The sequence below is a fragment of the Sciurus carolinensis genome, chromosome 1, assembly GCF_902686445.1.
Source record: "Sciurus carolinensis chromosome 1, mSciCar1.2, whole genome shotgun sequence".
NCBI lineage: Eukaryota > Metazoa > Chordata > Mammalia > Rodentia > Sciuridae > Sciurus > Sciurus carolinensis.
The window spans coordinates 205110305-205122461 of record NC_062213.1 but is presented as its reverse complement, the minus strand read 5'-3'; the positions used below and the strand labels follow the sequence as shown (position 1 = coordinate 205122461).

General features: G+C 60.1%; 1 protein-coding gene across 4 annotated transcripts in view; it reads right to left on the bottom strand.

Moving 5' to 3' along the window:
• Positions 1–2376: 2376 nt before the first annotated feature.
• Positions 2377–12157, bottom strand: part of Acot7 (acyl-CoA thioesterase 7) — a 76225-nt gene continuing 66444 nt past the window's right edge. For all 4 annotated transcript variants that reach the window (XM_047542516.1, XM_047542520.1, XM_047542527.1 and 1 more), the window contains one exon: positions 2377–2790. In XM_047542516.1, the coding sequence (XP_047398472.1) occupies positions 2692–2790 (99 nt within the window). In that variant the 3' untranslated portion in view covers positions 2377–2691. The remainder of the gene's footprint in view (positions 2791–12157) is intronic.

Sequence of the window (12157 nt, the reverse complement as noted above, 5' to 3'; positions counted from 1 at the left end):
TGGGGCTGGGGTGGGAGGCCCAGGAAGACCTTCCCAGAGGCAGCCACGTCTAAGGTGAGCAAGCGTGGCGGGGTGTGGACAGGACCAGCCCGCCTGAGGATCGGCGGTTTCTAGGAACCCGGAGTTGCTTGGTCCAGAGCCAGGGCAGCGAAAGTTGAGGTTATGCCAGCTGAGGATTCCAATTTATCCCTGGGCCTTGTGGACCCATTAAAGGAATAATGGTCCCCGTGACCAGCCCTTTCCACGTGGGCTCAGAAATGACCTCTCAAGCCCTGCTCCTCCCCTTGCAGCTGGGACATGTCCAGGTCAGCAGCCTGATCCCCACATCTCCTTCCTTCTCTCTCATGTCCTCCTCCTGTTAGCCTGGTAGGGTACAGGCGGTCACCTATAGACTGACAGCCTAAGTTTATTCCATCTGCGGGAAACCGCCCCACTCCTCAGTGGGGATGTCTGAAGACCCCTCCAAAGAGTAGAGCTGGTATCTTAGCCTCCTATGTAGGTGAGCATGGTACCTGTGTCTTCTAAGAAACCCATTACCACACATAGTGGGTACCAGGCCTCACGGCTGCCTGGCACAGCACTGTCCTTTCTGGGCACAGGGGAAGCCTCCCTGGGCAGGCAGCCCTGTGTCTGCAGGGTGGACGGGCACCTGGCCAGGATGAGACCCAAACCAACTGCAGCATAAAGAGCCACCTGGCAACTGCCTGGTCAGGCGGTCTGCCTAGAACTGGGCAGCATGGCTTTTGTGCCCACTTTAACCCATACAACCCAGGTCCCTGAGCAACTTTTGGGGACCAAGGTGGGCCTTAGGGCCAATCTGGACAGAAGTTAAGGTATTTGTAAAGAAAGACTCCACAATATCATGCAGGGGCCCTTGGGGAGTGGGGAGCCGGGCCATGCCCTCTCCCACACTCCCTGTGACTTCTGGGGTGCTCGGAGCCTAAGTATCCTCTGTGAATCCTCCATGGACAGGCTGGCTTCCCATCCAGGTGGCCCTGGTTATAAACAGATTGCCAGCAGTGGAAGGCAGGGACAGGGCAGCTGTAATCAAATGTGGCATTTCTTTTCTCTTTTTTTTTTTTTTGGTGCTGGGATTGAACTCAGCCCCTTGAGCATGCTAAGCAGGTTCCACAACTGAGCTACACCCCCAGCCCCAAGCATGGCTTTTCTCAGATTCTGAGCCATGCCTCTGCCCATGGGCCTGCCTCCCCTCCACCGCCAGGCTCACTCAGTGCTGTTATGGATGCCTCTGTCCACCTTGGCTGGGTTTGGGGCATGTGGCAGATGGGACCCTAATGGCTGCCCTGGCTTTACTTATTCCATCTGTCTTGTGCCTGATACTTAGTGCTTTGTGCACCTGCGTGGCCGGTTTTAGGTACCTGACTTGTGCAAAGTCAGGTGTGAGTGCCCAAGGTGGGACAGACTCGGGAGTCTGATGCCTGGCCCACCTTATTGGGAAGGATGCAGATGCCTAGGTCCCTGCCCCCTCAGTGAGCCCAGTGTGCCTGGCTCTGGCTTGGAGCACAGCTTGCTGGCCTCAGCTAGCTTTCTGCTTGCCCTTGGTGGCTTCTTATCACCCTGAGCTCAGAGCCCTCATGGCATGGGTTGTGGGTGGGGCTGCAGGGGGACAGGTGAGTCAATGCAGCCTGAGCCACCCACCAGGGGCTGAGGGGTAGGGCAGGGTTGCTGTGGCTTCACAAGGTTTGAGTTTGTTCTCTCCCTTTGCTCCCAGGCAGGAAATAACCCCCTCAGTCGGGACTGGGGGCCTGAGACAGATTCCAAATCTCTTGGCGGGTGTTTCTACATCTGGAGCTGGGTTCTCTCTCTAGGGGCCCAAGGGAGCCTCATGTGAGGCTGCAGCTGTTGGTGGGCCAGTCTCTTCTCCAGGCAGTGGGACAGATTCCATGGGCTTTAGGGACAAGGCCAGGTGCCACCCCCAGGGGTGTCTGGTGGACTGCGGTGGAGGGTGGGATTCTGGCCCTCTGAAGAGGCCTTGGTGGCTTATCTACTCCCTGGGGCGGCTAGACCCGGTGCACACACAAACCCAGACACGGAAGCTCACGCACCACACATGTACACTTGGAGATAGAGCAACGTGAAGGATGTGGTCCTGGGTCAACTCCCTCCCAGGTTCCTGCCAGGATGGGACCTCTGGAGCCAGGCTGCAAATCCTCTACAGCTGGACAGGAACGGGTGGGTGCTGCTATGCCTGAGGCCCTGGGGCACACGCAGGTGCTGGGGCCAGGAGGGGTGGAACCCAGGAGGAAGGCGCAAGCTCAGAGAAACAGAAGGCTGAGGCTGCACACAGGAGCCCCCATGCCACATGTCCAGTGGGAGAGCAGACTTTTGACAAAAAGACCACCCAGGCTTCATAGGTCCAGCCAAACAGCAGCTTTATTAGGGCACTGAATTCTTCACATACCTTAATGTGCTCGGAAGCATTCCCTAGGGTGCCTGTGGATGCCTCCAGCATTTGGGACAATACTGTGTAGCATTTATACTGGAAGGATATAAATAAAGCTTTGGTGCACAGGCTCTCGGGACAGGGCGCAGGTTAACACTGCCACGTGGATACGTCACACAGCACCAGCTTTCAACAGGAGTGGGGGTTTTGGCCAAGGGGATAACTTCTAAGTGACTGGAACTGGGGCTGTCACAGCAGATGCTCAGGCCCCAGTGGCAGAAGAGGGTCTAGGGCTGTGGCTCTGTGTGGCCCTGTCGCTTTGCCTTCATCTGGAGGTACCGTCCTTTGCCTTCTTCAAAGCGCTTTTTCTCATCCTCAGTCTCGGGCTGTGGGCCACACAGAAAGAGCAGAGGTTAGACCGGATGTAGAACCACCAAGGCAGGCAATGTGACCTGGTGCTGGGGCCTGCCCTTCCCCCACCTGTGTCTGCACTGTCCCAGGCAAGGGCTCCTGCCACATCCTCCCAACCTGTCACAGACTGGCTGAGCCCCACAGACATGCCTCCCTTACCTTTCACATGGGTGGAATTCCAAGCCCAGTGTCCCTCTGGTAATGCGCTTCAGCTGAAAACGCACTTGAAATTGAAAGGTGGGCAGGTGACACTAGAGCCAAGTGTGAGCAGAGAGCAAGAAAAGAGGAACCCTGCATTTATCCCACTGCCATGGAAAGCCAGCAGCCTGTGGCATGTGCTCCTAAGGGAAGGCAGGGACACTGATCTGGCTGTGACCTTGAGAAGGCCACTGCTCTGACCCAGGTGCAACGGTGCCTGCTTTGTGGGGAGATGGCCCTGTCACCTGTTCTGGCCAAGCAGATGCTTAGAAAGTGGCCTGTTGGACCTAAGGCACCCCTTGTAGTTGTTCCTTCCTCTGAACAACTTAAGAGGCTGCACCCGCGTCCTTAGTGGGTACAGCAGGCTGACTGTGGGATTCTTTGGTTAAGGCTGGGTTCTGCCCAGGATGGTTCATGCCTGCTGGGGGGCTGGCACCATCTGACTTGCCATGAACCTGGGGAAGATGCATGGCAGAAGCATTAGGTGGTCACTTCTGAGGCCTCATCCGTGCCACCACCAGGTTCCATCTGGCACTGCCCTGGCTAGGATTCAGGTTTAATGAGCCGTGCTAATTCCCCTGGGATGCCATTTCATGGCGACATTTTGAGGGTGTCTGAAAGCCAAGGAAATGGGGCCGCTGTCCTTCATCCACTGTGACTCCAAGTCCAGTAGCTATTTTTAGGCCTCGGTGCTTTACAGACAAATGGTATATGGGCGGAAGAGAGAACTACGGGCAGAGGACGTAACGTCAAGTTACACCAAATACTTCCCTCAGCCTTCTCCAAAATTGCTCCCAAAATGTCACCAGGTGTACACTGTCCAAACGCTGCCAGTGTGATGTCAGTGGGACACAAGGGAGTGGAAAGACCCAGGCGCAGGCCCCCACGGGGGCTCTGAGTCCCGTTTGAGGAGTCTTGGGCACACACATGACAATGGTGGCTTTTCTAGGATGTTTTATAGAAGAAATCCCTCTGCTGTTCTGGATTGGTCTCTGGTTGAATTAGGAAAAGAAAACTCCAATCTATACAATGTGACTTGAAACAGCCCAGGGAAGAGAGAAAGTTCTTTCTCAGAATTAGCAGAAGTTCTAAGAGGGCAAGACCCCTGAGCTTCCTGGGGGCTGGTGGGCCCCACAGGGATGGGCATCCTGCTGGGCATAGCAGAGGACTTCCATGCACAGCTGGCAGGACGTGCCCGCTCAGGGCTTCCCACGCTTTAATGTAATGTATTTATGAATCATCTGGGGATCTCATCCATGCAGGGTCTGATGGGGTGGGTCTAGGACTGGGGCTGAGACTCATTTCTTGCAAGCTCCCAAGTGGCGTGATGCTGCTGGGCAGGGACCTCCATCTTCATCCAGTCCTGCCTCAAATGGGAGACATCTGAAGTGGCCAAAAATGCAAGGTCAGAGTCACCAAGCTAGAATAGTGGGGCCTTTCCATTCCCTGCCCATGGAGTCTCTTGGTGTGGCTGAGGCCTGCCCAATGCGGGGAGCTTCTGGTCTACCTCTCAGGGGACCTCGTCGCAGGCAGAATGAGTACCATGGAGTTCGTGGGTGTCCTGGAGCTGGGAGACAAGGTGGAGCATGGGGGTGCCTCCTGGGTTGGCAGGAGAGCCGAAGGGCCAGGTGTGCTGGACCACACACATAAGCTGCTTCTAGCGTAAAAGTCCCGCTCTTTGCGGCAGCCCTCCCCTCTACCTGGAGGAACACCTGCCCCTGCCCCCCGCCTGAGAGAGGAAAGGAGCAGGAGGCTTGGACATGAGGAAACCCTCCAGAGCGTGTGCTGTGCCCGTGAAAGACAGCTGGACCAGGGCACGTTCGCCTGGGCCCTCTGCTGAGAATGGGCCTGCCTGATGTGGGGGGACTTCCTGCTGCTTCCCTGGTACTCCTGGGAAGTGTGGTCATGTTCCACACTGGCCAGGCACCCGGTCCCCAAGTGCCTGGGTTGCCAGCCAAGTTGTCTTAGAGCTCAAGGAGCCAGGAAGGAGCAAATGACTCTGCAGAATTGAGAGCACGAGCTCAGGGGCTACCACAGGCATCCCCGAAGGCCACCAGGTATGACCCACCCAAGGCTGGGTAGGTGAAGGAGGCTGCTGGGCCCAGGAGATGCCTGTCTGTGGATTCCCCTGGGCCGTGCACACTGGGGACCCTGGTCCTCTCCCGGACGATGCCTGTTCCTGCCCCCTTGGCCAGGGCTGGACGGATTTGGGAGCCTGCACCCTTGAATGATGCACACTGGCACCAAGGCTCTGAGATCTCAAAGTAAGATCAGTTTGTTGCGCTGGGGCTGTAGCTTGGTGGAGGAGCGCTTGCCTAGCCCACGTGAGGCACTGGGTTCGAGCCTCAGCACCACATAAAAACCAGTCAATAATATAAAGGTATTGTGTCCATCTGCAACTAAAAAATATCCGTTTGTTTCTCCCAGCTCGTTCGGCCAGGCCCTTGCTAAGGACCACCCCGCAGCCTGGGTTTGGCCTCCACTCTGCTGCCATCAGCTTGCCCCGAGTACCCTCAGGGATGGCCTGACAGCCTGCGTCCAGGTGCTCCCTGGGAGGACAAGGCTGCCCCACTGCACGGGCAGCTCTCAGGCTCCTGGAGGCCTCCTCCTGCGCCCAGAAGCCAGCACCACCTCCCCCACGGACGGGGGAGGTCAGGCAGGCGGCTGGCTTGCTCTAATCCCGGCCTTGGCTTCACTCCCCTGTGAACCTCCCAGCACTGCTCCCCATGACACGGGCCAAGCTCCAGGCCCCCAGCAGTCCACGTTCAACCCCGCAGAGGTCCCTCACGGGGGCCTCGTCGACGGAGCCTGTTTGTATGAAACACTCACAATAAACAATACAGAGGCAAAGTGACCAGGGGCGGGACGGCAGAGGGGCTGGGGACGTCCTAAAGAGGACCATGGCGAGGCTGTGCACCCCGGGTACACGGAAAGCCAGCACGGGGATCACAGATCAGTGAGGCAGGCGCCCCACCCAGATCCTGGCACATCAGGGGCAAGGGTGGAGGAGACACTCGCTGTTAAAACCAAACGCCTTCTCTGCAGCAGTGACGGAGTCTCCTTTCATTCGGTCCCCCCGAGTTCTGCTAGGAGCTGGGGACCCTGTCCTCAGGAACTGATAATATACAGAAAAGTAGGAAAATAATGTAGTTCGCAGACAAGTGACAACTGTGTGGTAAAAGAATGGCAGAGCAGGAAGAGGGCGCTGCTGGGTGCTGCGAGGGGCAGGCTGCACCCTGGGGACAGCAGGCCTGGGAGGGCCAGGGAGCAGCTGAGTGGCACTGAGAAGGGGCAGACCATTCGGGGGGCCAGCCGCGGTGGAAGAGGCCTGGCATGGACCCCCCCAACCTATCTGCCAATAGCTGCCACTAGCCCCCCAGGCAGACCCACTAAATGGCAGAGTCAGCTCCACCATTGAAGGTCATCCCATCGGACTGCAGAGCACCAGGCAACAGAGCGGCCTGGTCTGCCCCAGAGGGAGCCGGCGGTGGGCCCCCAGGCAAGCTCCTCCTCAGCCTCCTCTAGGCTGGTGCGTGCAGGGGCTGCCGGAGGGGTCAACCTGGATGACCCGGTCTGGGGTGAGGAGGACGAGCACTCATATGGGAGCACTGCACGTGCGGGAACCAGTGCGTGGCAACGCTGGGTTGGGTCCTCATCAGGGCGGGGACAGGGAGGCGGGTAAGGTGCCCTGATGCCCGCCCTAAGGGGGCATCGGGTCCCACACATTCAGGACAGGCCTTGCTCACCTTCCCTGGTCCCTCCCCGGCTCTCCTGCAGCGGTGACAGCGCAGCCGGGGGAGCTTTCCTAAGCTTGACCTCCCTCAGACCTGTGGACACCTCCAGCCTCTCACTCCTATGATCTCGGCGACCATCAGCCCACGAGGTGGTCCAGAAGGCGTGCGTCAAAGGCTCCGGAGGCCTAACTCACTGGGTCCTTCAGCCTGGGTCCTGAGGAGGGCACAGGCTGAGGTGCGGGAATTCTAGCAGCCAGCCAGGGTGCAGGGTGAAGCCAGCGCTGCTCCAGGCTGCTCCAGCGTCTCTTCCATGTTTAATTCTCAGAGCAAACTCATCAGCCAGGATCTGCCCTCGGTGGGAACCGGTATCTGATGACGGACGTGCAGAAGGCTCCAGGGAATGTGGCCGAGACTCCGCAGGAGCCTGGGAGGATGAGGCCGGAGGACGGCCTCAGCACTCTGCCATCTCTGGCCAGTGGCAAGTGCTGGATGTCCCAGTTCTGCGACGGTCCAGGGCAGGCCTAAGAGCTGAGCTTGCCTCGTTAGCCTCAAACCTCTGCATCGAGCAGCCACCTATGAGCACTGACCCACCGACGGCCTAGGCCCCTGGAGGAGTGTCCTGCCAGGGCAGAGGTCTACAGACAGCGAGGTCCCAGGCACCCAGCCAGGAGGGCAGTGCGGCATCTGCCCTGTGTGGGAGCAAGCTCCCTGGGCCTGGCTGTGGGTATTCAGCCACCCCAGGCCACGAGCTCTGATCAACAGCTCCCCCACACAAGTGACTAAGGGGGCTGCCATGTCCCTGGTAGGTGTGGGGCTGGCATAAAGAGACAGCTGGCTCACTGAGCACAGCCCCCGTCCCCGACAGCTCCCACCTCTTCACAGCGGGCCCCTTCCATAAACAAAGCAAATAAATACACAGGGTTTTGTGTCCCTCAGAAGGGAGGGAGGAAAAGGCTTCTCCAGGGCAATCCAACGTCTCCTTCACGAATCCGAGCCTGTGGGACGGGGGCTGGTGACCTCAGGCCACAGCACCTACTTGCAGCCTCCTTGGGACCTGGTGACCCTGTGAACCTAGGGCACCTGCCGGAAGGGAGAGAGGGCATGACCCTGGGCCAGGTGGACCTGGCGGGAGGCATGAGGTGCCCTGTTCACCAGAGGGGTTCGTTTCTCTCACCTCCTAACAGGGAAGGATGCGAGGAGGTGACACGGCGTGCTTGCTGGGGTGCAGGCACATGACCTTGGAGACCATTTTGTGAGGAGCTGGCAGCAGCTCCAAGGACGTGCCCTGCTGCTGTACATCTGCCCACTCGAGGCACTGCCTGGGAGGAGAGCCAGATGGCCCCAGGGACATCACGGCAGCCAGGCCTTTAGGGCACTGTGCCCACCCACGGGAACAGGGCTGAGGGAGGGTCCCTCTGCAGCAGGTCAAAGGCACACTGCCTCCTCTGTGCCAAGGTCTCTGCCCAGCACTAAGTGCCGGGCCCCAGCCGTGCCTGCCTGGTGTCTCCTGGGCCGGGACCTGTGTCTTTCCCTCTCCTCTGCGTCTCCTGCCAAGTGCTGTCTTCTGTTTCCAGCCTAGTGTTGCAAACCACACGTTTTCCACTTTGCATTTTCTGTGCTTCGAGAACACACATTTGGAACGTGGCACAGAGGTCGAGTGACCACCCTCGGTACGATCAATAGCTTGTCCTTCCTGCAACCAGCAAGCGTCTGGTGCGAGGGGGGCTCCAGGGCGCCAGGACTGCTTCCCGCAAGTCCGAGGGACACAGACCTGCTCAACTAGGCAGCCACGTGGCAGCCTCTGCCACGATCTGACGGAGACCAGAGGGGTCTTGGGACAGTCACAAGAGCAATGAAAACATCTTCTGGTTATTAGGGACACTCAGCATGACCTGCCAAGGGCCACTGTGTGGAGAAGAGACCAGGCAAGGGCGACCTCTGTACTGGCCACTGCCCTCCCAGATCCCTGCCTCCCAGGGTCCGGCTCCACCGAGGACCCCACCTGGGCAGGGCAGAGTCAGGTACCAGGCAGCAGGACACACCCACTGCCCCTGCACACCTGGGCTGACCACTCTGCCCCTGCGCCTAAGTCTCCAATGAAGAGGGCACGAGGGAGTCCTAAACACCTCCCGGGCTGCCTCACCTACAGCCTCCACTCAGACCCTGGAAACGCTGGTCCCACGCAGAGGCTAATGGGAGGTCGTAGGCAGAGGTGGGGGGGCGGGGGGGGGAAGAGCAGTCGGCTCAGGCCTTGTCTCCAGGGGTGGGGGCTGGGCAGCCCTGCAGGTGGGCTCCTGGACACCACTGTCCTCACCACCACCAACAGACCACAACTGCCAGCTGCCAAGTGCTCGGTACCAGCCAGGCCCGCCAGGCCGTGCCTTCTCCACGGAGGGGTCCCAGGGTCTGTCCTTCCTGGCATCTCTGTGAAGTGCATCTGGCCTCCACCAGGGCCTTGTGCCCCTTGAGGACAGAGCAGTGGGTCATCCAGTAACAGCACGGTTCTCCGTGCTTGGGTTGGGTGGCCCTTACCCTGCCCTAGGACACACCAGGAGTGAGACCTAGGAAACCTCGGACCTGGTGCCCTGGTCTCATCTGGGTCCAAAGACCTCTCCTGGCCTCTCCTGCCTTCCACAGCAGCCTTGGCGGAACCTGGGACACACTGGCCATCCCACGTGCTCTGTGGAACCCCGCCATGGGCCTCTCGGTTGCCCTCCCAGCCCACACCCTACAACAGCATGGCATCCTTGTGCCACTGTCTCGGTGGCCAGTCCTCTTGTGGACTGTGAGTGGAGTGGGCAGAGAGGCACCCTCACTGCTGCGTCCCCCCCAGACCTGTGGCCAGCACTGGCAAAGAGGTGGGGACACAGCTGCCGGGTCACGGACAGCCCCATGTAGAATGCAGAACCAAAGGTGGCACGAGAAGAGCCAGGCTTGAGGCGGGGCTGGCAGGGGCACGGCGTCCTCACCCCTGCTGACCTCGTGTGTGGCGCCCAGTGCTGGTTCCCGAGCACTGGCCAGTCGGGCAGCAGGGTGGCTTCATGACCTGACGCTGTCCTGATACCCGGCAGGAAGCTGGCAAACACGTCACTACACCAGGGACTCCCACCTGTGGGCTGGCAGCCAGCTGGGGACAGGTTCCCTCGGAGGTAAACGGCGCCTGTGCCTGCTGAGACTGACACCAAGCCTGCTGCACTCCCGGCCTGGCCAACAACTAAAGGTGCCCCGGAGTTTACGCCTGGCTAAATAGGCAAGGACAATGGAAGGGGTGAGGACTGCCCAGTGACCAGCATGGAACTGTCTATTCCCGCAGGGTCACAGGGGCTGACAGAAGGCCAGAGTGCTGGAGGGCTCCTCTGGTTGTGAAATTCCCTAGGACTGGGTGTAGTCCCTCAGCCTGCAGGAGCCTGTGGCCCTGTGGTGTCCATGACACTAAAGTGTCCCACCAAACTGGAGCCCCTGGGCCCCTGCTCCATAACCAGGGACCCAGGCATGTGAGGACCTCTCCTTCCCATATCCTGGGGCATCCCTCCTGCCACTCCAGGTCACAGAGAGCAGTCTCCCTCTTCTTCCCAAGCAGGAAAGGTGGCAGCCACCTGTACCACTGCTGTGTCCTCCAGGGGAAGGGCCCACAGGAGCACGGGAAGCTCGGCACTGTGCCGCCTCCTCAGTGCAAAGACACAAGGGCCTTCCAGTGAGATCATCCCTGAAACTGCAGAGGAAGTTCCTGGAGAAAGGCCAGCCTGTGGGCTCAAGTCAGGAAGCAAGGCTCCTAGAGGGGGAGCCACAGCCCTGACCCTGTGGGGCTCTCTAGCCGACCTCACGCTGGTATCCTGCACTAAGGCTGGGGCAGCAGGTCAGATGGTGCCCGGGGCCGGATGCTCCTGTGCCCACTGCGCCATCTTCCTGACCAGCTGTGGTGGACAGAGTGGCCCTAGGGCTCTGCATCCCCTGCACGGGTGTGTCCACTGAGGCTGGGAGACGAAGAGGCAGAATGCGTCTTAGGGCAGTGACAGAGGTGAGGCCTCAGGAGAAAACCAAGACTCAGCTGTGGGGCCTAAAAGCACCTGACCTTGTGGAATCACCGAGGCTCAGGGGTCGAGGCCTGCTCAGCAAGCAGCCTGGCCAGGCCCAGCAGGCTGCCTGGACATGGCAGTGCTTTCTGAACACAGAGCCAGCTTCCCGAGGTCACCTGGGATGACGCGGGCCCTGCACTGACCCTCCTCACGGGCCTGAGCTGAGAAGGGCCACTCCCAGAGCCACGTCGGCAGGGGCTGGGTCCTGGCAGTCCCCCCTTCCTCACAGTTCTCCTGTCACGAGGGACGACCCGCCCCAACTCCAGATGTGCCACACCGATGGGATGCGATCAGTCACACGAAAGCGGCTGGCGCTTGGTGCAGGTGCCAGCTCCCCATGGCCAGCCCCAGGACCTGCGCCCCTCCATTCCCACCTTCCCCAGGGGCAGGGAATGGCCGCAGCATCATGCCTAAGCAGGCAGCCAGCCCACTAAGAAGAGTCTCCCCAGTCTCGTGGTGGAAGCCCCATCACTGCCCTCCATGCTGCCCCAGGAAACGGAGGGGTCCCTGGGTGGGGCACGTGACAGTGGAGAAGACCCGCCGAGAGCTGACCACTGAACCATGCTTGGGCCCGCCTGCCCTCCACAGTTCTCCCAGGGGCAGCGGGCTACAGCATCCGAGCTCTGGCTCTGGGCTTTCTGCGAGACACCAAGTCTGCTCTGCAGGGACTCTGCCTCCTCAAGGGTTGGCATGTCCAAGTTCTTTGGCAGACGTGACACATGGGGACAAAGAACTGGTGGCAAGTGCTGTCTACACACAGAAATCAGGAGCCTTCCTCCTCGAAATGGAATATGCTTCCTACACCCTGCCCGGAAAAAACCCGCCCATTGGCAGCACCAGGCCGCCACAGTGCTGGTCCCCAGAAGCAACTGGCCGAGGGCAGGAGGTGGTTTCCTTTCCCTGCTGCCCCTTCCCACAGGCCACTTTCCCGGTTCTGGCCCAGGATCTGGAGCTTGTCCTCTACTCCCCAAGGTCAGAGGGCACTGCCACGGGAGGCCTGGCATCCAGACCAACTGCAGGACTCCCAGCACGAGGGCGACAGCTGCTGGGGCACGCGGGCCCTCCCCAGCACCAAGCACCACCCAGGAACAACTGCGGGCAGAGGCTGCGCCCGTGTCAGCAGGGCCCTGGGGAAGGGAGCTAAAAATAGACAGGCGGCTGAAGCAGCGCTGGCAATGGGCGGGAGGCGGCGGGGGAGGGGCGCCGCACACGCATGGAGCTGTGGGCAGCACACGTGAGGGCCCAGGCCCAGGACTCACACCCACATCGGAGGTGCCCAGGTGAGCACCGCGAGGCCTGGTGAGCGCTCGCGGTCCCCCTCGGGAGTCTGCCCT